At 37.8% G+C, this 26,871-nt stretch overlaps 1 protein-coding gene across 3 annotated transcripts; it reads right to left on the bottom strand.

The window, feature by feature from the left end:
• Positions 1–753: 753 nt before the first annotated feature.
• On the bottom strand, positions 754–25,232 carry jph1b (junctophilin 1b). Of its 3 annotated transcripts, none has more exons than XM_039677762.2 (6): positions 24,550–25,232; positions 20,823–21,585; positions 12,286–12,404; positions 3,849–4,510; positions 2,883–2,980; positions 754–2,710 (listed from the first exon to the last, which is right to left on the bottom strand). In XM_039677762.2, the coding sequence occupies exons 1-5, from the start codon at positions 24,926–24,928 to the stop codon at positions 2,900–2,902; spliced, it is 2,004 nt and encodes a 667-aa protein (XP_039533696.2). In that variant the 5' UTR covers positions 24,929–25,232; the 3' UTR covers positions 754–2,710; positions 2,883–2,899. The 3 variants fall into 3 exon arrangements, with proteins under 3 accessions (XP_039533696.2, XP_039533698.2, XP_088987376.1); XM_039677764.2 differs by having other exon boundaries at positions 754–1,138; XM_089131250.1 differs by having other exon boundaries at positions 754–2,980.
• Positions 25,233–26,871: the final 1,639 nt, after the last annotated feature.

Here is a 26,871-nt window from a genome sequence, read left to right as displayed (position 1 = left end):
AGAGAGACGACATAGGCTGGCGCAACTCTCATGGTGCTCAAATACGACCCTCTACCAGCCAACAGCAGCTGCTTCGCACTATTTTGGTCTCAGGATCACCAAAGCAATCCTCTAGACAAGGAACAATTTTCACACTCAAGGGGGAAGGACCGCTCTAAAATAAAGCATATCTGCGCTTAGAGAGGCAGTAACGGGAGCCCCATGTCTGAGCTGTACTCTGTCTAATAATTTTCTTTGACTTATAATAGGTTATTATATGATTTTGGACTGGGTGGTGGTCAATGAAATGGAATAAAATAATGTCAGGACATCCATCAAGACTTTGCAAAGTCACCTTTTTAATTATAATTTATATCAATACCTTCCAAAAAAAAAAAAAAAAAAAAAAGTTCTTCATATATACGTTTCAGTGTCATTAAGATGTGTGGGACAGTTCATATCAAAACTTTTATCAACCTTTAAAATGAAAACAATACATTCAAATGAGTTTGAAAATGTGAAGATATTACATTGACATGTTACAGCCATTTCAAATGCCGTATTTAACCCTTCTGTGCTGTTGCAGGTCATTTGTTTTACCTGGTTTGTTCTTGTTAACCGATTTACTGCAACTTTTTAGCCTAAAACTAAAGTGCAGTCTGGATTCTTTTGTATGGTCAATTTGACCTAGTAAGAGCTACGCTGGATCTTCAATCATGACAGCACGAAAGTGTTGAAAGCTGTTTTACACCAAAACATCTTAAAATCTTGCTGTTTTTTTTTTTTTTTTTTTTTTTAATACAGAAATTGTAACTTTGCTTAGAAACAAAATGACAAAAAATCTTTATTTGTTTAACATATGCCAAATTTCACCGGGAACTTTGAATTACATCTAATATGCATCAGGTCAGGATGGAATATAAACAGAAATAGAAAAGAAAACAAATTAAAAATAGTCATGTACATAGCCGATGAGTGTAAATCAATGGTGTTTCCTCCTGCCACAAAAGGAACAAATAAATAATTCTTTAAAAATAATAAGTCTGTTCTACATTTGAAGATTAATCTCTCTTGTCAAATGACAAGCCATCATCCATTCTGATGCTCTTCTCTTCCCTCCTCCTTCCCTCTCACATACTCTCGCAGTCTGACAAAACCTCTGTAAAAATAGTCAGCCTGTTACTGCTGAAATTCATTCTTCACACGACACATACAGCCCCACATCCGTGGCACCCAAATACAACACGCATGCAGGATGTTCGAATCAATCAGCAAAAGATGCTGTGCTGTAATTTTAGTCAAGGCCATTAAGTGTCCAACTGTTGACTAAATATATTCTGACTTTGTATATAAAATATATCTATTTATATGTTTACATTTGTCATTTAAATACTGGTGCAAATGCACCATGTGCACATTAATTGCAACCACATCCTCATGCACCACCAGACTAAATTAATGGAGAATAACAGCAGATTTCCTCAAAATTCCTAATTAAGACAACATTTCAAAAATCACATATTGTCTGAGGTAAACTATAACACTGTTATAAAATTCTTCAAAGGCAGCCATCTCTACATTCGCATTTATAACCAGTGGGTCGACCTGAATGTATTCAACACAATTTTGCAGGCATAATATTGAGGCAGGTACCGCTCTGCACATGTCAAGTTAAGGGGTAGAGCGAGGGAGTTTAGGGGTGGGGGGGGAGGGGGGGGGTAGAGGGCACAGTATATCAGGCCATGAAGATTAAAGGTGCAAAATGTAACATTTAGTAATTTCTCAAAAAATAAAAGCCATGCATTATACCCCTACAGTAAGTACAATGTCAAACATACTACAAACATACCATTAAAGAAAAATACACACAATTTTACAATAATACTTCAAATAAATATATATTTTTTTAAATCAAACCACGCACTGTACTTGCATTTTTCAAAAGCCAATATTTAAATAAATAATATTTGATTTTTCTTTTCTCAGCTGTAACGTGCTGTTATTTTCAAGTTTGATTTCTGAGAATGAGAATACAACAGGCTACAGATATTTTCATCAGCTTTAGCTACAGGTGCAGAAAAAAAGAACACAACAAAAAAAAACGTCAAGACAAAGTCGTTAAACCAGTACCATGCACAGGCATGTCATGGATGAATCTCCTAAAACACGAGCAGATGTTAGACAAGGCTGTAGAGATGGGTAATGGAATAAGACTGGCAAGTGACCCTTTCAAAATGTGCATGGTGTTTTGAACCAAGTGGAAAGCGGACACTGGTACACACTCCTGCTGCCCAAACACACTGGCAACCCACTGCACATCTCCCCTTTAAAACGTCAGTTGGTAAAATAGTAAGGCAGCTGTTTGCTTCTGTCAACTAAAAGTGCATCTCCGAACATATCCAGTTAAGTCCCCCCATTCCACCCCTCCCCATAGCAGCGGGGGTGGACATGCACTTGACTGGGTACGGCTTGGATCAGCAGATTCTTTTTCTTTCCCAACGACTGCTTGCTTCAGCTTTCAGAGCCCAAGCGAGTAACAAATCATCGCCAGAGGAACTGGGTTGGCTCAGGCCGAATGGTCCGGGTTTCGTCTTTCTCCCATGATTTGCTCTAATTCCGGTCGTCCAGTCCTTTGCCTGTGTCTGAGTCTGACTGGCGTCATTTTGTTTTAAAGGCCATTGACGCGAGTGCGGAGAATTAGGGGCCTATGCCGCTAGTTTTCATGAGCTCACTGAAGGGTCGAAACAGTTAGAGGGTAAGTAATTATGTTGAATAACATTCAGGCACAGCTGCAATTACATGGCAAGAGTAAGGTAGACTACATTAGTTGGTGACTGACATGGGGCAAAGATCAGGTTCTATGGCAACCTGCAAAATCCTCCATTGGAGTGCTAGAGTCTTACCTGAGTTCAATGTTCCGTCAAGTGAGAAAATGGACAAAAATAATTGCCAGTCCAATATTTATCAGCATCACTAGAATGACCAATATTGAGTTGGGACCCTGAATAACCGACAAGAGAAAAAGCTGTAGATTAGCAATCCAATGTACATAAACTTGAAATACCACCAAATAGCAACTGAAAATAGCCTAAAAAAATCCATAAAATAATACCAAAAAGCCGATAATCATTTTCAAGAATGATAATCAAATATATACATATTGAAATATGTATATTGAAACATTAACATAATGTTAACATTAACATTCTTGATTATTGTCCAATATTCTAAAACAAATATATATATATATATATATTTGTTTTTGAATATTGGACAATAATCACGAATGTTAATGGCCGATAAATGGCCAATATTTCAATTCTATAATATTGTGTTTAAATAAATGAATACTAACAAATAAAATAATAGTATATACAATCTCAGAAAAAAAAAAAGATACAAAAGCTGTAACTGGGTACACTTTTGTACATTATTTACCCCATAAGTGTGCATTTTAGTAGTGATTAATGATATATCAGTGACATATTGATTTATTGGCCGATTTTAGATAATTTCAAATGTATTGGTATTAGCCAATATTGTATATTGCAGTATTACATTTTACTATTCTTTTACCGTAACTAATTGAAACTAATTTAAAACATTAAATAACACAGCTAAATATAATCTTTAGGAAATCTAAAAAAAAAAATATATTTACATACTGTACATTATAATGTTGTGATGCTTAAAGTCACTTATATCATGGATGAGGATTTTTTTAAAATAAATAATATAGAATAGATATCATGTATCTGTAAAAAATAACATTTTCAATATACTGTGCAAAGAACACAGTTATGGTATCCAGTATGCAGTCAAAAATAGTCATTTTAGCAATAAATGTCATGCATATTGCAGCTACTTACTGATTCCTCCTCAACAATGTCAGTAGTAATTTCCATGCTGGCTTTCTTAGTTTCTGCTAGGCTCTTTGGCTTCAATGAATCTTGTTTCTTCAGTTTGGGCTCGGGTTTGCTCTCTTTGGCCATTACTGGTTTGGGTGTCGGTGCACGGTACTGCTTTGCAGGTGGGGGCATCCTGGCAAGAGCAGTCGGCGTTACTTGGTGTTCTTCATCCTCCAGATCATCAGGTGGCATCATCACCTCAGCCTTCACAAAGTATCCATGATACTGAGAGTGCAGCTCACCGTTCCCAGGGCCGGAGGCATTGGCGACCAGCGTCGGCGGCTTGGAGGGTTTGGCTACAGGTACTAGCTCCTGTTTTACTTCCTGTTTTTCTGATATCCTGGAAGTAGCCTTGGTGACGCCCGCTGCCAGGTTTTCGGCAGCAGGGGGCTTGTTTTCTTTGATGGCTTTAGGGGCACTTCTGTTAAAGAAGGGCTTTTTCTTGCTGAGGGGGGGTGAGGGAGGAGGTGTAGGACCGGGGCTTTGGGAGGGGGACTGGTTTGGGGTTGTGCCTTTGCGATAAAAGTGCGGACTTCCTGAAGGCGATTTCTCTTTCTTTTCTTCTGGTACTTCTTTAATCTCAATAGGCTCACTGGAGAACCTCTGCTTGATATAGTCAGGGCCTTAAAAAGGTATAAAGAAAGTCAGAATTAGTTTTATATTTAATTTTATTATATTTTACAAATTTAATATTTGGTTTTATTTTTATTACACTTTATATAGACTCAAAATTTGAATCTTAATAAGACCCAAATGTATTAAGATCAAATTATTCCTGTCTGACAAAAAGACCTTGATCTAAATGCGGCTCAAATGCTCAATACTCAAGAGTGCTGCTTGTGAATATCAAGCTCAGAATAAACTACCAGCACAGATGCAATTTCACATTTTCAAAGCCTCAGTCTGTTAGTGTTTATGCAGGGATGGACATTAAGAACTTTGCCACTTGCTTTTCATGATTCAAATCTGAGCTTCCAGTCATTCTCCGGATTCTCTAGACCACGGGTATGGCCAGAGTGGCCTGACAGCTGACACAGATGGGCTTTCTAGAACTTGCACTGGATCGTGTCCAAGGCCAGGCTAAGACTGCGAATAAATCACACTGTTTATCAGCCATTTTACAAAGCTGAAGTGTGGAACAGCTCATCTGCGGAGAGCCTTGACAACAAGCAACTCTCTACATTTTAGTCTATGTTGTTCCCCTGAGAACATTATGTTTATGCTGTGATGAGGGAAAAATATATATATTTTAATATTTCTATTAAAGAGAGTCTGCAGGTCACTTGAGAATTTATCAGCTTCACTGCATTGAATTAAGGGGATTTTTATAAAGTCTGTAAGATTGCTAATCATAATGTGACTTGCAGCAGCCTAATGTGAAATAAAACAAGTGTAATCTAAAATGAGTGTGTCTTACTAATATAAATATTTGTCATTACTATCCCAATTTTTGTTCAGACGTGATTTCAGCAGCAAGATTATTTTGAAGAAAAATGAATGAGCCTGACTAGACCTGGACAATATTTACCCAAAACATGTGCTGGCAAAGCAAGTTCGAAGAATCGTCTCCATTTTAATTCATGTGTTGGAATTTAGACTGAAAATGACGGATATGGTGATGGGAGAAAACTATTCATAGAGAATTTTCCCCCTAAACAGCAGATTTAATCCCACCGTGATTGTTCTGTCAAAACTGGCTATTGTGCAAAAAACTGACTGGTGTAATAAACATGTTTGACTGCAACGACTAATTTGTTTTTTAAATCAATTTTGCATAGCATTCCATGTTTGACAGCCACTATTTTGAATCCTGGAAATAGAGATGCAAAGTATTTCAGGAAGCAAGAACAGTTTTGAACAAACCGTAGTGATCCACAATATGTAAAATACATTTAACTTACAAAAGATGTCACTGGCCGGGGGGTGGGGTGGGGTGGGGAGGATTTAAGGAGTCCACTTGGAGTGTTTGGGAATTATCCCCAAACAATTTGGTAATGTATGGACAAATGCCAAAGGCTTTTTGGCTTTAAAAAGGCTTTATATGAGCAGAAAGTGGTTGAAGAAACTCTGGCCTCACTGAACTGAAATTTATATTGATATTATTGAATCATACATGTATGGGCCATGTTACATTTGTCAAATGCTAACGTACAGTCACAGTGGTGGACACTGGACAGTAAGAGCATTTTTACTTTGTTAATGTACTTTTTCTAGTATCTCTACTTTTCCGGAAAACTTTTACTTCACACCAAAGAATATTATTGTGCTTTTTACAATTTTTCATAAAACATATTCCTCATTCCGAACTGAAAATAAATCGCCACCCTCTCTGAGACATGAAAGCGATGCCAGATTCATAACCAAGTTGTTTCTTTCCAATAAACCTGATGAATTGGTTCACAAATCATACAGAATATTTCCTTTGTGAAACGGACTGATCTGCTTGCAGCTGTTCTTTAATCAACAACTCACTGATTTAATGATCCAGTCAAAATGAGCCAAGCATCGGTATATCTTCAGAGTTTAAATATGAGCGAGACTGGTGGCAAGAAAAGTGAGTTATAATGCCAAATTTATAATACCTCACGAATGTGAGTACACCCCTCACATTTCAGCAAACATTTTAGTATATCTTCTCAGGGGATAATACTATAAATAAAAAATGACACTTGGATATATTTTAGAGTAGTCAATGTGCTGCTTGTATTGCAGTTTATATTTACTCCCCTCTGAAAGTAACTCAACATACAGCCATTATTGTCAAAATAGCTGGCAACAAAAGTGAGTACACTCTAAGTGATAATAGCTGTACATTTGCATTAATTATGCAAAGCCACATGTCCTATTCATCATTTTCATATTTTTGTCTGCTTGACAGGACCATTTAAATTTGTGTGTCTTGTATTAGAGCAGTTCAAATTTGTGCTTTGAGTACAATTCTCTCATACTGACCACTGGATCTTCAACATGGCACCTCATGGCTCTCTAAGAACTTTCTAAGGATTTGAGTTGACCTAGGCTATAAGAAGATTGGTAACACCTGAAACTGAGTTACAGTACATGCCCCGGTAAGGAGTACCAAGAACATTGTGTCTTGCCAACAGTCAAGAATGGTGGTGGTAGCATGGGGCGGTAGTCTGGGGCGGCATGAGGACTGCTGGAACTGGACAGCTGCTCTTCATTGAGGGAAACATGGATTCCAACATGTACTGCAACATTCTGAAGCAGAACATGATGCCCTCCCTTCAGAAACTGGGCCGAACGGCATGATAACGACCCCAAACACGATGTGCAGCTCTGGGGAATCCCATGCCTAGAAGGATTAAGGCAGTGCTAGATAACACTGGTGCTCACACAAAATATTGACACTTTTGACATGGGCACTTAGCGTGTATTCACTTTTGTTGCCAGCTATTTTGACAATAATGGCTGTATGTTGAGTTATTTTTTAGAGGACATTAAATATAAACTGCTAAAGACCATTTCACAAGATGTAAACAACACCCCAGCCCAGACAGCAAACTGACATTGAATCAACGTGGAAACGACGTCTCTCATGACATTGAAACAACGTTGATTTGCTCATCGAATTAACGTTGAACCAACGTCAGACGCGGCATTCTTCAAAGCTAAATGAAATCGAAAATTGGTTTGCTTTCATAACGTTGAAACAACGCGTTGATTTCAAGTTGATTTTCCGTTAGTTTTGAAAGAATGACGCATCTGACGTTGGTTCAATGTTAATTCGATGAGCAAAACAATGTTAGATCAACGTTGTTTCGATGTCATATTTCCACGTTGATTCAATGTCAGTTTGCTATCTGGGACTGGTCCTGAAGCACTCCCTGTTTCAGTTTGTAACTGTTTTCTTTATTTCACATGTAAAGAAAACATCTTAAAGATGTTTGTTTAACTTTTTGATTCAGTTTTAAATGTTCTGTTGGTTGTATTTTATCCCAGTTTTATGTAGTGTTTTACGAAAAATAACTGCAGTACAATGAAGTACAACTGCAGTAAAACTGCAGTTCAAAGCAGTATAAATGCAGTACAATGAAGTACAACTGTAGAATTGCAGTATTAACGAAGTATAACTGCAGTATAGATACAATGTGACTGCAGTACATTGAAGTGCAACTGCAGTAAAACCACAGTACAAAAAGTACAACTTCAGAATAGTGACGTAAAACTGCAGTACAACTGTAGATTTGCAGTATTAACGAAGTATGACTGCAGTATAGATACAATGTGACTGCAGTACAACTGTAGATTTGTAGTATTAACGAAGTATAACTGCAGTATAGATATAATGTGACTGCAGTACAACTGTAGATTTGCAGTATTAACGAAGTATAACTGCAGTATAGACACAATGTGACTAGAGTACATTGAAGTGCAACTGCAGTAAAACAGCAGTACAAAAAGTACAACTTCAGAATAGTGAAGTAAAACTGCAGTACAACTGTAGATTTGCAGTATAATGAAGTAGTAGCCTATAGATACAATAACTTCAGTTCAGTGATACACTTTAAAAAGTGATAGACTCTTTTTGATAGAGAAAACTAATCCATTTTTTTTTAGTTTTATGTTTTTATTGGGCTCTCAGGCAATGATATCAGTTTAGTTGCCATTAAAAAGTGGAATTACTGAACCTAAATAAAGGAGCTTTATAGTATGAAAAAAAGACAGATGAAGTTTTTGCTTTTTGCATCTGAAATCTTGGCCTACCAATATTAAACTCTACTGCAGTTATGAGACATAGCCCATGTGACCAGAGCTTCCTTCAAGCGCACGCGCCGCGGGCGTTGTCCAGACAACGAGTCTCGAGAGCAGCTGATGCTCATTACTGTCAGTTAGCGTCTTTCCGCGTAGTGTATGCTCCATAAAATACGGTTTGGTTGATTTCCTCACTGAAATTATCGTTCATTTACGTTCATATTTATGAACTATCACAATTAAAACACAAAGACATGACAGCATTACTCGTGGTGACGACGGTCATTAAGTGGAATGGAAGAGAAGCGTTTTCTGGAAGAAAAGAAGTTCATTGCGCGAGGCCTTGTCAAGTAATTCAGCTTAGAGGTGAGTAAATTATAACATATAATGTCCTCATATTTCTCTTTTTTTATTTTAGATTGGTGTAAAAAGACTTTACGTATACATAGTTCCCAGCCCGGTGGGAAAATAAGAGGAAACGCCGCTTCTATTCTGTAATTTTAGTTTTACCATTCTCCGGTTTAACGTTACATTGTTTAACGTTAGTGTTAACTGCGTCACAGCAGATTGTGTAACTTATGTTTGCACTTTGCAGCATTATTGTCTATCACTTTTAACGCATTTTTTTTAAACTATCTGTATTGTATGAAGTGCTATACACGGTGACTTTACTTGTTTAAATTTAATATCAGGAATATTAGAAATATCAGACACTAACTTACTGGAAAATACAAGCAAATATGTTCAGTAGTTTGACATTATGTGCAGAAAAGATTTTTTATTTTTTTTTAAGTACAGGCTAACTTACTTTTTTTGTGTGATTGCTATTTCCAGGAAAATGTACTGGTAACAACTAAAAACAGAAGACGATGGCTGGGGTGACACAAATATGCACTCACAGACTTTAAAAATTGTGTGTCTCTGCTTTTTTTCCAGAAATGCATGTTATTGGGCAAATTGTGTAGACTGTCAATGGAGTGACAGAAAGATTTCATCAAAAAGATCTTCAGTTGTGTTCCCCGTGTCTTGCGGGGTTGGAATGACATGAGGGTGAGTAATTTAACTTTTTATCTGGAGTGTTCAAACTCATTATTAATGCTGAACAATAAACCATAAATTAACATAAATAGGATGTAATTCAATAAGATTAAATCTAATATGGATATGTCTAGATATAGAATAACATTTTGCTTAAGAAAACCTCAAAAAGGTTCATAAGATACAGTAAACACCTGTTCACCGGTCATTTTCCACAGCTGTATGCAAAGGCAAGTGGGCTTCTCCTGGGAGACTAAATTAATCACTTAGTTTAGCGCTGTCTACTGTTTTAGAAGAGGAAGTTGCTCAACTGCATTTGTGACAAAATCGAGCCGAGATCTCTCATATAAAGCCAAGTGTTAGGGATGCACGATGACATCAGCACGACATCGGTATCAGCCGATAAAAGCTTAATGATCATCGGTATCGGCCGATAGTAATATCTCTGCCGATGAGCCTTGCCAATATGTGGTGGATATACTATGCGCACGTGACGACCGTGAACGTAGCATGAGCGCCAGCAACTTAAATGTCCAGCTGTGTGGAGGAAAAGGTGCGCTTCAGTATCGAGTTCTTTTTCAGGCTTGAACAAACCATAACACACACACAATGTGTGCCAAAATGTCAGTTTTGTCGAGTGTCCTCATTAGAGCAGTTTTAAAGGTCCCCTGACATTTTTTTATTATTATTTTATAATGTTTCCTGGGTTGCCCTTATAATGTTAGTATGTTTTTAGATCCAAAATAGTCATAATTTAGAAATAAAAGGCATTTTTCCTAGCCTGATTTAATTTTAGCCTCTGCTTTGAACGCTCTGTTTGAAGGGGCGTGTCTGCTGTGTGATTCAATGCAACCGCCCACTGCTGTGATTGGCTGACATGCTTGCATATGAAATAGCTACATATTACATGCGAAACTCTCTTGAATACTTTTACTATTATACGTTTTTACTATTACAGATATCGAGATTACTGAATCGTGAGAAGTTTTTTAAGTATTTAGATTCTCATCACATAAAATGTTGCTGTGATGAGCAATGAGAAGCAGATGACAGTCTGTCGATTGCGAGAATGAAGATCTTATTGTATAACGCAGTTTCTGCACTCTGCACTTAGTCGAATTATGTATTGCAGTGCTTCCACAGCTATATTGCAGTATTATTGTAGTACTACCGCAGTTATATTGCAGGACTACCGCAGTTATATTGCAGATCTACCGCAGTTATATTGTAGTACTACTGCACTTATATTGCAGTACTACCGCAGTTATATTGCAGTACTACTGCAGTTATCTTGCAGTGCTATTGTAGTACTACTGCACTTATATTGCAGAACTACAGCAGTTATATTGCAGTATTATTATAGTACTACTGCAGTTATATTGCAGTACTACTGCAGTTATATTGCAGTTATATTGCAGTTATATTGCAGTACTACTGCAGTTATATTGCAGTACTACTGCAGTTATATTGCAGTATTATTGTAGTACTACTGCGCTTATATTGCAGTACTACCGCAGTTATATTGCAGTATTATTGTAGTACTACTGCGCTTATATTGCAGTACTACCGCAGTTATATTGCAATATTATTGGAGTACTACTGTAGTTATATTGCAGTATTATTGTAGTACTACTGCAGTTATATTGCAGTATTACCGCAGTTATATTGCAATATTATTGGAGTACTACTGTGCAGTATTATTGTAGTACTACTGCAGTTATATTGCAGTATTACCGCAGTTATATTGCAATATTATTGGAGTACTACTGCAGTATTATTGTAGTACTACTGCAGTTATATTGCAGTATTACCGCAGTTATATTGCAATATTATTGGAGTACTACTGCAGTTATATTGCAGTATTACCACAGTTATATTGCAGTATTATTGTAATACTACCGCAGTTATATTGCAGTATTATTGTAATACTACTGCAGTTATGTTGCAGTTCTACTGCAGTTGTACTCCAACTACTGTATACTGCAATAATGCAGTTTTTTCGTGTCCAAAAAACTGCATTTTCTACATGCAGTATTACTTCTAAAAAAACTGCAGTGATTTTTTGTAAGGGGAAGTGCTTCTGGACCGGTGTTGTTTACATCTTGTGAAATGGTCTATACAAGCAGCACATTGACTACTTTAAAATATATCATTAGTTTCATATAGTATTGTCCCTTGAGAAGATCTACTTAAAATGGTTGCTTAAATGTGAGGGGTGTACTCACTTTTGTGAGATACTGTAAATTTGTAAATTAAGGTCATGACTGTCAGTTATCTCAGAACTAAATCTAGTAAAAAAGCTTTTGAAGCCCACTGTATGACTGCCACTGTCTGTATGATGATTTTAAGGCAAATAACGAAAATGTATGTCCAATGCACCTTAAATCATTTGCAGGCATTAAAAGCAATTTGAGCTGGGCCCAGAGAAGCAGTAGATAATTTATGGAAATTATATTCCTCCCCTTCACAACTCATTTGCAATTGCATCTGCTCGCTTTTTCTTTGCTTGACAGGGAGGCAAAAAAGAGACACTTGACCCAGACACAAAGACAAGGACACAAAGGGAGTAATTTGGGAGGGGTGAAAGGGCATATAAAACATGAGTATGCATGAGAGAAAGCGATTGTGTGCAGGGATGGTGGGGTACCTGGTTGATGGAAGTTGGGGGACAGTTCTCTGGCCACTGCTCTGGCGATATCAGAGTCCTGGCTGGCAGACAGACCGGCCTGGTCAGCTGCCTCTGCTTTGGCTCTGGCGTGTGCGGTTCTGGGTAAAGCAAAGACACAAAGCTGGAGTCAGACAGCTTGGAAGATAATATATGGGAGAAGAGTGCATCATTTTAACACTGCCCCTGGCACTGTCAGTCACCACCACTGCAGTGGCTGCATGGCCAGAGTCCACAGAGCTGCTCACAACAAGCACACAAAGATGCATTCATTCACAAGCTAAGAAACAAGTTATGATACTGTGTACTGCTTTCATTTTCCTATTCATAAAAAGTGAAGGATTCTACAAATTGAGCTAATTGCTGGCATTAAACTTTGGAAAGAGTAGACTCTGTCAATATACAAATATCTAGGGCTGAGCAATATATAAATATTTGTTGTAAAAGATCTTAAGCTATTTCAGTTTTTTGCTAATATTTGATAAACACTATTAAACAGTGTTCAACATACATTACCGTTTACAAGTTTGGGATCAATAAGATATATATATATATATATATCTTGATATATGCAGTGCCTTGATATATATTCTGCAAAGATCATTAAATTACAGTAGAGTTATTTATTACAGTTTCCACAAAAATATTAAGCAGCATAACTGTTTTCAACACTGATAATAAGAAAGGTTTACTAAGTACTAAATCAGCATATTAGAATAATTTATTATGGATGATGTGACACTGAAGACTGAAATGATGCTGAAAATTCAGCTTTGCCATCACAGAAGATTATATATATATATATATATATATATATATATGCTATGCCATTTTTAGAGCAAGGAGCATTTCTGGATAATGAACAAATCTTCAAATTAAGAGTGTCATTTTAACGAATCAAACACTCTCTAAACTCTCAAACAACTCTAAACACTGATTTTGCTACTAAAACTCAAATCAGATAGATGATCAAACCGTCTCTGTCCTAAATAATGGTCTAGTACATAATACTCATCGAGAAAAAAAAAAATCTTTTTAGGACACTATAGGAGCATTAAATCAATGTAATATGCACAAAGTTGTATGGTGACTCCAACACCATTATAAATATATTGTCAATATTTAATATACGGCAAACTACTATATATTTAATCCAAAAAACATTTAAAATATAACTTAGTATTTTGTGTCAACCCAAAAATGCCTTAAATAACCCATCAGATAAACACTTGTTAAGAGGATGCCTGAGTGAGTCAGTGAAGACAGTTTTGTATACAGATTTATGTTACAGTATAATACCTTCATATGCAGTGCCTTGAGCACTGAAAGGCCTCATGACCTATCTTTAGTTGGTTTAAACATGTCATCTAGAGAGAGTGAACACATTTTGTAGGGTTAGTCAAACTGTTCTGTTCTTTTTAGGCAGTGTCCTACTCAAAAATTCCTATCGCATATACAGAGTAAAATATGAATATTAATAGCATCTTCTCTCTCACTGTTAAAGATTGCACTAACCATTATTGTTTGTTTTTTGTATTCTTTGCACCAATATTTTACCAGGACATGTAGTCTTAATATGAATGAAGTCATAAAGTGTTACTTACAGTAAGTTGTCATGAAACATTCCAGACAAACTCCACATTGCAACTGTTATGCTAAGCTTGCTTTTAAAGCCTAGTTCACACTACGTGATTTTAAGCCCGATTTAAGCCCGATTTGCAAATCGTTGAGTCGCCGACAAGTCAGGGTGTTATCGCGTGCAAATCGCGGGCGATTAGCGGACGATTAACGCTCGCCAATCCGTTAGTGTGAAAGAGCCAACAACGCATCAAAGACAGCTCGCAGACAGCTCGCAGACAGGTCACCGAGCTCAGAAAAATATCTAGCCTGCTAGATATCTCGAGCAGTCGCGCGACTCAATCTCAGTGATGTCATGAGTACAGCCAATCATAGCAACGCATGGGTTGAGGACACCAGGTAAATCTTACTTTTTCTTTTTTGCATTTTTTTTCTCAGAGCAGATCGTCGAGCAAACAGTGTGCAGCACTAGTTTCTGTCTGACGTCCATATTCGCGTGTTGTGTTCTTCTCTGTAGTTTCGCGTCATTTCTGGTTCGTTTTATTGCGTGGTTTTTCGTTACAAAACATGGTTTCTAGACCAGATAGAATCGTGTTGTTGTCAACTCGTTATTTGTTTGATTATTTTCAGGATTTAGACCGTATTATAGTACTGAAACAGCTCTCATTGAGTCACAAATGATATGCTCTTATCATCCTATCGTGGTTGTATCTCTATGCAGTGCGTTGTTAACTCGTGTAGTGAGTTACCTCCTGTTGTGGATCAATCACGTTGTGTTGTGTGGTGTGAACAGCTAAACAACTTGAACACTCATGATTTCACTGAGAGCAAGTCATGTAATGTGAACTGCACAGTTCAGCCCAACATTTTAAAATCATGTAGTGTGAACTAGGCTTAAGGGATCATAGTCTTTAACTGTGGTGAGGAGCTTTCGGGACACATTCTAAGAAGAGCTGTGCGAGTAAATTAAATTGAATCTAAAGCTCTGGCTGAATGAAATAAACTCTTTTCCTTCTAAAAAAACAAAGCTGGAGTAATAAGGTCTGCACTGTATATACAGTATAACTGAGACATGTAACACTGGTCCTCTGCTGAGAATTGCAATAATGGTGATAAATGAAACATTGAGGAGGAAGATATATGTCATCATGTCATGATGTGTTAGTGCTAAAACAAATATACTGAGGGTCTGGCTCTTGTATAGAGCAAAAGCAGTTCTAATACTCTGTGAGAGTGAGATTAATGGTTTATTATGGTTCTACCCGAACCATTCCAGCACAGATCAGCTCCTGATGGGATCCAAATAGCTCACTAGGCCTTGTGAGACAGTCTTAGCTTGAACAGCATTGCTGAACACAACATTCAAAGGGGCGGAGTTTTTTAAAAGAAATTTACAATTTTAATCAGGGATGCATTAAATTGATCAAAAGTGACCGTAAAGGGGGGAAAAAAAACTATTTCAAATAAATGCTGTTCTATTCAGCTTTCAATTATTCAAAAATACTGAGGAAAATGTATTACGGTTTCCACAAAAACTTTTAGCCACAAAACCACTTTCAACATTGATAATAATAATAAATGTTTCTCGAGCATTAAATCATCATAATAGAATTGTTTTCTGACGGATCAAGTGACCCTGAAGACTGAAGTGATGCTGAAGTGAGACATTTGCATTTGGAAAGACATCAGTAACATTTAATGCTAAAGATTATCAGAGAAAATGTACCTAATTTTTGGTATAACAATGCTACGGACCCCCCCACATGACATGCGGGTGCAAAAGAAGTATGAGATGGGAAGAAATTTAAGTGAATGTTTTTGTGTTCTCTACAAAATGTCTGTGAATGTTTGTGAAGGAAAGCAAAACATTTGTGAGAAAACTGAAAAGTTTTTTCCATCACTATGTCCCTTAGGGGCTCCGTACAATGCTATTGTATGACTGGAGAATACACCAAAATGAAGGACAGCATAGGGGTTTGAAATTACATAAGGGTGAGTGAAAAATGACAGAATGTTCATTTTTGAGTGAACTGTCCCTTTAAATATGATTAGAACTTTTTTTTTAAATAAACAAGCATGGCTCCTTTAAACATGTATAATATTAAGAGAGCATCTACATTCTATTTGTCAGCCAAGTAATAATCAGTATCTTCTCTAGGCGTTAATAGACCTAATGTAATATTCTTTGGAGTCTGAGCCAGAGAACATCTCCTAGGCGACAGATGGAGCACTTGCAGAAATTCTGAGGGTTTTAATTTGGCAGTGTCTCCTCACATTCACCCACTCAATCACACACAAGAGCTCAGATAAAGATGTGAAAAGGAGCACATCCTCCCAGCTTGAGCTCACAGCAACACGTGTCTCGATTCTGATCTGTACAGTTAGCCATTGCAAACGTATATGTCTGTAGATATTCTTATAGTGCTAGTTTATATGATATTCCCATTGATGGACTACATTGATAAGTAATTTTCATATTAGAGGGCTGTAAATCACTAAAAATCTATCGTGATTAATATCATAATTCTTCTTCAGGTAACACATTCATTATATATAATGAACTGAATGTGTTAACTGAGGAAGAATTGTATTTCATATGCAGTATATCCCAGATAGACAGCCCATTTGTAGTGGTCAAAAAGTGTTGTCATATATTATTATATTATACTACATTATATAGTATATAACATAATTTTACTCTTTTTTACTGTATTTTTTATATACTGCATTTGCTTGGTGAGCATAGGATAATTCTTTCAAAAACATTTTTAAAAATCCTTCCTTAAACTTTGCAAAATGCGAAATGTTTGCCTTGGACAGACATCAAACAAGCGTAAGTGTGCCTATGGAAACTTTACAACATAAAATGTATTTTGCAGTCAACAAACCAGTACAAAACGGAACATATAAAGCAGATTGCCAAAGAAGAAAACATTTATCTACATAAACTGTTGTGGAGGACAAACAGAAGATTAAGAAAATGGTTGATCTGTTAAAGTAATCCCACCTGTTAGAGCCTTGACCAAATCTACAAAAGTGCAGGAATACATAAATCTTTCATAAAATCTTTTTTTTTTAACAAAAAAATATAGTTTCCACAGTCTCCTCACCACTGTCATTAACAAAAAGTATTGAATAAAATGAAACTAAAACTAATTTTAACTAAATAATTAATAAATATATTTTGGCAGGATTTATGATTGCCAGGTTAAAAAGAAAGTCTGTGATGACAGGATAAATGCACGCACACACACGGCTCTAAACCTGAGTGCTCTAACAGATGATAACAGGGCGCAGACTGGCTTCTGTGTCAGTGACGGCTGCAAGACTATATTCTTGTCAGCGATTGAGAAGCCAACTCCTGCCTTGCCTTATTTAGTCAGGCTCAGTGCTGACACAGTGTACACATGTGTGAGAGAGCACAGGCCGGAGAACCCTCTCTCGCTCTCTATGTCTTTTTCTAGACTCCTTCAAGGCAATCTGAAGCCTCAGACTCACCGCACATTCCCTGAACCCTCACAGTGCTTATCACATCTCTCCCTAACAATCATCAAAGGCACTGAGATCTTTTATTCATCCAGCAGCTCTGGGACATATTACTATTTCATTAGCTACATGGAACTGTGCAAGCCTCATTACAGCAGATTTCATTAAAATTCATACTCTTTCAGCTATAAGAAAGAAGCCTATGGTAATGAATGAACAGGACATGGAGTTGGTTTTTGTGATAACAGAAAGAAGTAAATAACTGCATTAATTGAGCTAAGCAGAACGTTCAAGCTAGAAAACAATGCAAAATACAATAAATTAACACTAAATGGTAACACTTCCTTTTACAGTACAGTATTTACAGTGTACTTACCTAGAAACTACTGGCTAATATAAGGTATAAGTACATGGAACAGGGGTAGGTTTAGGGTAGGTTAAGGGTTAGTACTAGTTATTACCCAGTAATTGTAGTTACTAAAATAAGTACATATTTACATGGGTAACTGGACTGTAAAAGGAAGCGTTACCCACTAAATACTGTTAAAGAAGAACACAACATAATATTATTTCATTACTTTCTTTCCTTCATGAAACAAAAAAGGAGAAATAATGCTCTGACCGCTCTTGAAATTACAAAGAATTAGAACTGGAGTGGTTTGACATAAGTGGTTCATTTTGAGTTTTGAGAATTTAGGTTATGCACTGATAATTGTCTGTGAGATGTTAACCACTAAGACTAGATTGGTTTGATTCATTAAACTGTATAATTCAGACCTTTTGTGAATTGAATCAACTGATTCAAAAGAAAAGCTCAGGCTCAAAAGAATAATTCATTCACAAATCTGACATCACTACTGAACGCTTTTGAACACAGCAAGGAAAGCTGGGGTGAGCGTAATGTTTTCCAGCATATAAGTCATGTGGATCACATTATTTATGGTGCTTTTATTGCCATTTTAGAGCTTGACAGCCCCAGCCCTATTATTATTGAAAAGAGAGCCCAGGATATTCTTAAAAAAAATCACATATTGTGTTTCACTGATTTCAAACAGTTTAAGTTTGGAACAACATGAGGGTGAGTAAATAATGACAGAAGGTCAATTTTTGGTTATGAGTTTTGAGTTCACACTTACAAATAAGTCAGAATAAATGTTTGGTGTGCTATTCGAGGAAAGGGCTCCGGGTTCGGTATTTGGGGCCAAGTCCTAGTACTCCACCCATATTCCCAGTAGCACCTCATTGCAGTACACGAGATCCAGGGGTCGGAGTTGGATCCAGATCTAAGGGGTGGAGATGGGTTGGATTGGGGGTGGGGTTAGGGATCAGGAGGCGGAGATGGGTATGATTAGGGATGGGGTTAGGGATCAGGAGCCGGGGATTACTAGGATTAGGGGTGGGGTTGGGCATCAGGAGGCAGAGATTAGTAGGATTAGGGGTGGGGTTAGGGATCAGGAGGCGGAGATGGGTAGGATTAGGGGTGGGGTTAGGGATCAGAAGGTGGAGATGGGTAGGATTAGGGGTGGGGTTAGGGATCAGGAGATGGAGATGGGTAGGATTAGGGGTGGGGTTAGGGATCAGGAGGTGGAGATGGGTAGGATTAGGGGTGCGGTTGGGGATCAGGAGACGGAGATGGGTAGGATTAGGGGTGGGGTTAGGGATCAGGAGACGGAGATGGATAGGATTAGGGGTGGAGTTAGGGATCAGGAGATGGAGATGGGTAGGATTAGGGGTGGGGTTAGGGATTAGGAGGCGGAGATGGGTAGGATTAGGGGTGGGGTTAGGGATCAGGAGGCGGAGATGGGTAGGATTAGGGGTGGGGTTAGGGATCAGGAGACTGAGATGGGTAGGATTAGGGGTGGGGTTAGGGATCAAGGGGTGGAGAAGGGTAGGATTAGGGGTGGGGTTAGGGATCAGGAGACAGAGATGGGTAGGATTAGGGGTGGGGTTAGGGATCAGGAGGCGGAGATTAATATGATTAGGGGTGGGGTTAGGGATCAGGAGGCGGAGATGGGTAGGATTAGGGGTGGGGTTTGGGATCAGGAGGCGGAGATGGGTAGGATTAGGGGTGGGGTTTGGGATCAGCAGGCGGAGATGGGTACACGATGGGTTTCGTGTTCTGCAGTGAGGACCATCTCCGTATTCCTGGCTGTGGAAGGAACAAGCCGAGATTGAGATGTCAGGTTGGTGGAGGGATGCTGAAAAACGGGCCTATAGATATGCTTCCTCTCATGCTGATGGTATACTCAGTTTGATTGTTGATGACAAGTTAATTGGATTGATTTTTTAAACGTGCTCCTGCCGAACTTTGTTTAGTGAAACATCATTTATCACTTTAAGCATAACCTCGTCATTCTTACTACTTTCTGGTGCATTTCATGAGAGAAACAAATGTCTGAGGAAAAGAACAAAAATGAGTAACTAAATGTATCTCAAATTAAAAGGAGATTTCTCACAAGTGAAAAATTGTTCCCAAACTTCAGAATCAACACCATTCTAGCATTAGTACAAAGCCTCACATGTCCTAGCATAATTCAGAGGTACCACTCAGCTCGCACAACATTATTGAGTTCCTGTTTAACGCACTCTGATCTTCACAACCTGCTTCAACTTGCAAAAATCGATGTGTGCATTTAGCAAGCTTTGTCAATGAATTACCAGAGAAAATTTGTACTTTCCTAAGGTGGGAAAATGCCATTTAGAAAACGATAATGGATATTCCCTTAATCATTCCATGTGTGACTTAATTGATAATTACATGTTATGCATGATGCATATAAAAAGAACTGACGGTAATTCAATCCCAGAGGTATGAAGCAGCGTTGCCTTTGAAAACACATTTGCAATTTGATTTACACTCCCCACCACACCATGAAGTTACATAAGTATCACCTCTGAGCATGATACATCTGTGCTTAACTTCTCTTAGGAATGTATATGCTTAATCGGCATAATGAGCAGTACCATGCAATTACTCCTCTAAACATTTTTTAAATGATTATAAATGTTACGACTGGCACCCCTGATTCCTCTGTGATTTCATTCAGTACATCCTGTTGGCTCTGCATTGATTATGTGATCAGCATGAGAGCTATGGCCCGGGGGCATGTGATGGCACTCATGCAAACAGACTATTCATTGGGGTTTTTCTGCACAATAGCTGCCTGCCTGTTTGCCTGGTCACTTCCCTGCTGCGTTTCGCTCATTCACATGAGGGCGAATGCACAGACTTTAGCTCCATTACATTTTGGGATAGAGCATTCATGTGCTATGTTAGCTGAAGGAATGTATTTATTGTGAGCAATACCATTAGTTAGATGTAGAAACGTATGTCTTATGTGCAAGATAAAGGAAAAAAAGAGATCAGAAAGAGAATGAGATAAAGAACCAAGATGTTTTCGTAAATAGATGCAATTGAAAGTGTGGTGTAGGATTAATCAGGAGGAAGTATTAACCTTGAGGTGGCGATTTCTACTTTTGTTCGGGAAATGGCAGAAGCTCTTATGGCTCCCTCAACGGCACGGTCCACTTTCTGCTTTGTCTTGGTGTTTTTGAGGGGAATAAGCTGCTTCTTGATACCACGCACCAAAACGTTATTTTTGTACTTCCCCTCTTCTTTCGTCCCATCTGGGAAAATTGTGCACCCATAGCCATGCCGCTTGTTGTTTATCCACTCCCCTTCGTATTTCATCCCATTGGAGCGTTCGCTGACACCGAAACCATTCCGCTTGTCATTCTTCCACTCGCCCGTGTACGACTCGGTTGTGGTGGCATCGACGTTGTCCTCAGTTGGCAGGTACTCGTCTGCCACTTCTCCATCACCAAAACTAATGGTGGAGTTTGCATCGCTAGAGCTTATGCGGCTCATTGTGGCGTCACTTCGCGCCGAACTGCGCTTGCTGGATATGGAGGAGCGGGAGTCGGACTTCCTTAGCTGCTTGAGGCTCCCGAACAGCGAACCCCTTCTGAAGAGGCCCTTTTTTTTGCCGGAGCCCACTTCGCTGTCGCTGTGGAAGTTCAGGACAAAGCCCCCGCGGGTGCCAGCAGGGCTGTCGGACATGTGGTCGTGCAGGACAGAGCCGTTACTCTGCTCGCTGCGGAGGGAGGCCAATGAGGTGCGCAGTGGGGAGCGGATGACAGTGGCCATGCCGTAAGGCACGCTCTGACGTACGCCATATCCGTGCCGCATGCCACCCATCCACTGGCCCTGGTATGTACCTGGCAAAGGGATTAGAGAGATTTTAGACTAGATATTGCATAACACATAATACTGGGATTACATACAAAAGGAAACACTATGTCTAGGTGCTTTGATGTTTTTAAGGAATTTAGATTTTTTTTGAGGCATCACAATATTCTCAAACTAATTAGATTGAATAATGAATTAGATACATTTCATAATAATTAAAAAAATAGATGTTTTTTTAAATAAATAATTTATGCATTATTTACATTTTATTTATTTGCATTCCATGAATACTGAAAACGGTATTAGTGAATGGTATTTCCAATTTTAAGGAGTTAAAAAAAACTCCTTAAAGACTGAATTCAAGAATGAAGACAGCTTGCCGGAGGGAATCGTCCATTATTGATAAATCACTTTAAGAACAATTTACCATGAGAAACCATGAATAGAATCTTTCAAAAAAAAAAAAAAAAAAAAAACACTAATGTTTAAATGTTTGGGGTTGGTAAGACTTTTTAATGTTTTTGAATGAAGGCTCTTATGCCTTTTTTATATTTATTTAATATTTATATTTTTACAAATATTATTAAAATTTAAAAAATCCGTTTTCTATATATTTTAATAGGTACTTTATTCCTGTGATGGTAAAGCTAAATTTTCAGTATCATTACTCTTAGTCTTCAGTGTGACATGATCTTTCAGAAATCATTATTATTTACTAATTTACTAGTACTCAGAAAAAATATCATTATTATTATTAATGTTGAAAACAGTTGTGCTGCTTAATATTTAACTTTTTTAAGTATTCTATGGTGAACAGAAAGTTCATAAGAACAGCAATTATTTGAAATATAAATCTTTTGTAGTATTATAAATATCACAATGATCAATTTAATGTGCCTTTGCTGGATAACAACCTCACTGACCCCAAACTTTTAAACAGTTCAATCATGTACTCACTATTCAACATAAACATTAGGCATTTTTTTTTCAATTGCCACCATGTCTAAGAATGAGTTGTTGTTGTTGTTGTTGTTGTTGTTTTTTATCTTCTAAAATAAATAAATTAAAAATCATCAGATTATAACTGAATCAATTATCCTCAGGCAAGTAACATACAGGTAACCTTATCCACGTTATGACGGTGAATTGACGAAGTGAACAGCTCTCCCTCCTATATCTCATATGCCGGCCTGTCAGACCTAACAGCTTCAACAGCAGAGCCAGCACTATTTTAAAACATGGGAGTAATCTGAGCTGTTGTGAAGTTTGTGGCACCAGCCAACCATAACTCTTATTTATCCATTCATTCCTTATGATTCTGCATATGTAACTGGGCTCAGGTACAGGACAACAAAATAACAATATTGTCAAGAATGGTCAAGAATGTCATTGTGTCTGATAGTCGAAATGTCGCGCTTTCAATAAAAAGTAGTTTGGAGCTGAACTACTTTCAGTGTGCGGACATCACACTTCTTTTTTCCATTCTGCGTATTCCATTGCCTCCACAAAAACAATGGATGCTGAGAAGCTAATATTCAAATAACAGCTAAAATGGCAGAATGGAAGTAACTTATGGAATATATACTGTGCACAGCAGCACTCTGTCTCAGCAGCCTAGCTGAGCTATCAGTTCTTTCAGGACTTTGAAAGCGAGTTATGAATAAGTGGTAATGTGTGACCCTATAAACCCGACAGTATAGCCCTAACTCTCTGAGGCCACCACATTTCAAGAAAACTTCATGGTTCTTGCCAAAGTCTTGTCTAAATGTCAAATTACCTTGGATTAAAATTTCCTCTTTAAAGACTTCATAATGTACTGTGCCATGTTATTTAAGTTATTTGAATAATAATGCCATTTGTAACTTAGTATTCAATAAACCAAGTAAATTTTGATTATATACTTTTAGCCATTTAAAAATGTTGCAATATCAGGTATTAATTTTATTCAGGTAACATATTGTAAGTAATGTTATAATTAAAAAATATTAACTGTAAATACACACAGACATATATAAGATTTAACAGGACAATAATGAATAATTATAAGAGTGAAATTCTGAGAATAAAAAGTTTCAATCATGCAGTGTAAAAAAAAAAAGTCTTATATTTTAAAAGGTAATACACATATATATTACCACAAATGAATGCTAAAACTATGTTTTATATTGTATATGTTGCTTGGTTAATGTTATCAATATTTAATTAATTTCAGTTGATCACGTGGCCTTCTATTTCACCACTTATTTGTCTGTTTATTTTAGGATACAAAGCACATTCAAGTGCATTTGTAGATGAACATGATATTAGTTAACAATATATACATGAGCCTATGCTTATGAACTGTAAAATACACAGCCACAAAAATGCCACTTGTAATGTGACAGTAAACATGTCACTGTATTTTTAAGAGTACTAACAAGTGAATTAACAGGTGGACAATTCCACTCTTTTAACTTCATTTTTAAATAAATGCCCATTTTCCTATTTTTAACTTCCAGTGGCTGAAATGACAGTACAGAATTTTCAAGTCACAATATGTTTTGCAAAATAAATAAGTTGAGACAAGAGTTTGTCTGTTGATCTACTAGTCTGGAGAACTTTCATTTGACATGTTGCAGATGGAACTATTATTAGCCATGACCTCTGTGAGCAACTTCTGCTGACCAGTCCAGTAATATGCCATTCATCAACTTAACAGCATGGGCAAACTGCTTCATAAATCTGTAGACCATGATTTATGGGCAAAATCGAACAGTCAGGCAGTAGAAATAACTCACAATCTTGCTTTGATCTTTCACAAAACAAGAAAAAGAAGAAAAAGAATCCTTATATTATGCATAACAGGCCTTAGTTTTATAACGATAGCCTATATTACAAAACAGAGACCTGATTTCACTCGGCATCATCATCATCATCATCATCATCATCACATATAGGCTACGCAAGACTTTAAAGAACATTAAATAGGTCAAGTGATGTTTAGCTGAACTCACCCCCGTCCCCGTATGTTTCGACCCCATATCCATCTTGCAGTCCATTACTCCATGTGCCTTCATACCTGGCAGGTGTATTGAGACTCTGGCGAACCCCATACCGACCCTTAAATCCGTGACTCCACTCCCCGCGGTACAGCCACCTCCCCTTGGACTCCACGCCGAGCCCGTGCCGCTTCCCCTGAGCCCAGTAGCCCTTGTATGTATTCCCACTGGGCCAGGTGTACACCCCGACTACCTCAAACCCGTTGGACCAGGACCCGGAGTATTCGCCCTGGCCCTTGGGGCCGGTGCAGATGCCATGTCCGTGGGCTTTTCCGTCATCCCATCCACCGCAGAAAGTGCCGCCATCGTCGAAGTCGAACCGTCCGCCCGTCATTCAGATGAAGGGTTGAAATGAAAGTGTTTGCGTCTCGATGGTTGGTCGTATGTCGGATGCTCAACAACAATAAAATGGGGGGTAAATATCAGACTGCGGGCGCAGTGGTGTGATGCGGCGGTGTCTGGTGGTGGAGATGGGTGAGCGCGCGCATTGGTGCGAGTGTTGGAGGATCGCGCACAGGCGCCGGAGCCGGAGGCGCTGTCACTGTCGCCGTTCCTGGCTTTTTTTTAAAGATCCTCTCCCCCCTGTTTGCTTCACAGGGAGGGAGAGAGCGAGGAGAAAGAAGCCCAAAGTCGGGCGAGAGACACCCAGATGATGACGTCAGTAGCCTACTACAAGCCCGCCCACACGTTGTACCACATTCACATTGTTTTACATTAACATAATGGTTGAGTGAACTGTCTGTAAGTTTTAGTTATTGATCAGAAATAGGACTAGATAGAGAGACTTAGATATAGACAGATTTAGAATCGAATGTTTAACCATATTTAGAAAATATCTACATTATTTCCCTTTCCATATGTATTCAGATCGTCCCTTTTATTTATTTCACATTTATTTATTTTTTAATTTTTTTATATAATGTTTATTTTTTTACATTTAGTATTTCTATACACCGTATTTTTGTAGATTAGATTGAGTGTTGACAGATATATTGAGAACATTTCATAATACATTTTGTTGTGACAAAATGGCTTGTAAGAGGACCTTCAGATTTATGGATCTGGCATAGATTTTTATTGTTTCTAAGTTCTCCCACCAACAGTCAAACCAGTTTAGTCCACAACTAAGTCTATAATTATGCAGCTTACCTTATTGTAACTACTAAAGAAAACATTGGTAATGTTGTCACAACAAAATAGCCGGCCACTCTTATCAGATGTGGCCCACTTGTCCTGGGTGGATTTATGAGATCCACTAGCCAAAAGTAGATCCTGAAAATGTATAATTTCTCTGTGGCATCAGTCATTTAGGCAATAACCGCCAACCTTAACCCATGTGTGACATCTGAACACATTTCTGCAGTATGTCGCCCTGCAGATTGCAATTTCTGTATAAAATGAATGCTCAGATGATGTCAGACACTTGCTGAAAGATAAATTAACTTGTGCCATGCAAAAGGTGACACAGAACGTCATCAGTCCTCAGAATAGAAACACTAATCCATGTGGCCAGTATTTTACAACAACACTAAAACAATGAATGCAGAGGTACACAGCCTTCCCTAGTGGCAAGTTACTTAGCCCTATAAAGGTTTTTGTATCCTGGGAGATACAAACATTTGAGAGGCTGTAGGGAGAGGCGGTGAAAGTGAAGGTGTCATTTCTTGGTTTCATGTTGAAGGGTGTTTGTTATGAATATTTAGATCTGGTGTCTTCATTCATACCTTATTTGTTTAGCTTATGGGCAGCATTTACAAACAACATGGTCACTTGTAGTGGGAAATCACCTTCAGATAAAAGTATATAATACATTTTGTTAAAATACTATATGTTTGTCCCACTTTTGCCTTCAGAACTGCCTTAATTCAATGTGGCATTGATTCAACAAGGTGCTGAAAGCATTCTTTAGAAATGTTGGCCCATGTTGATAGGATAGCATTTTGCAGTTGATTTGTGAACAGAACAGGAGAAATTGAACAGGTGTTCCTAATAATCCTTTAGGTGAGTGTGTGTGTGTGTGTGTGTGTGTGTGTGTGTGTGTGTGTGTGTGTGTGTGTGTGTGTGTGTGTCTATATATATCTATATATATATATCTATATATATCTAGATATACTGTATATCTATATGAAGAGTTCAGATGCAAAAGCCTCTAAGTGCCATTTGAAATTTTCTTCTAAAATGATCATTTTTATCAAGCTTGTATATTCAAGTTCAATAATTTCACTTAAATGGCAATGAAGATTACCTATTAATTGTCATTTAAGTGAAATTGCTGAA

The sequence above is a fragment of the Pimephales promelas genome, chromosome 5 (assembly GCF_988280905.1).
Source record: "Pimephales promelas chromosome 5, fPimPro1.hap1.1, whole genome shotgun sequence".
Lineage (NCBI taxonomy): Eukaryota > Metazoa > Chordata > Actinopteri > Cypriniformes > Leuciscidae > Pimephales > Pimephales promelas.
The sequence above is the reverse complement of the archived record's forward strand: the minus strand, read 5'-3'. Positions and strand labels throughout refer to the sequence as shown.

Bases quoted from the DNA above. Each gene is read 5' to 3' on its own strand.
- jph1b (XM_089131250.1), bottom strand. From the start codon at position 24,928: ATGACGGGCGGACGGTTCGACTTCGACGATGGCGGCACTTTCTGCGGT. The intron at 21,586-24,549 runs GTGAGTTCAGCT...TCCCTTTGCCAG, and splicing joins CGAAACATACGGGGACGGGG to GTACATACCAGGGCCAGTGG. The intron at 4,511-12,285 runs GTACCCCACCAT...TACCTTTTTAAG, and splicing joins CCCCAACTTCCATCAACCAG to GCCCTGACTATATCAAGCAG.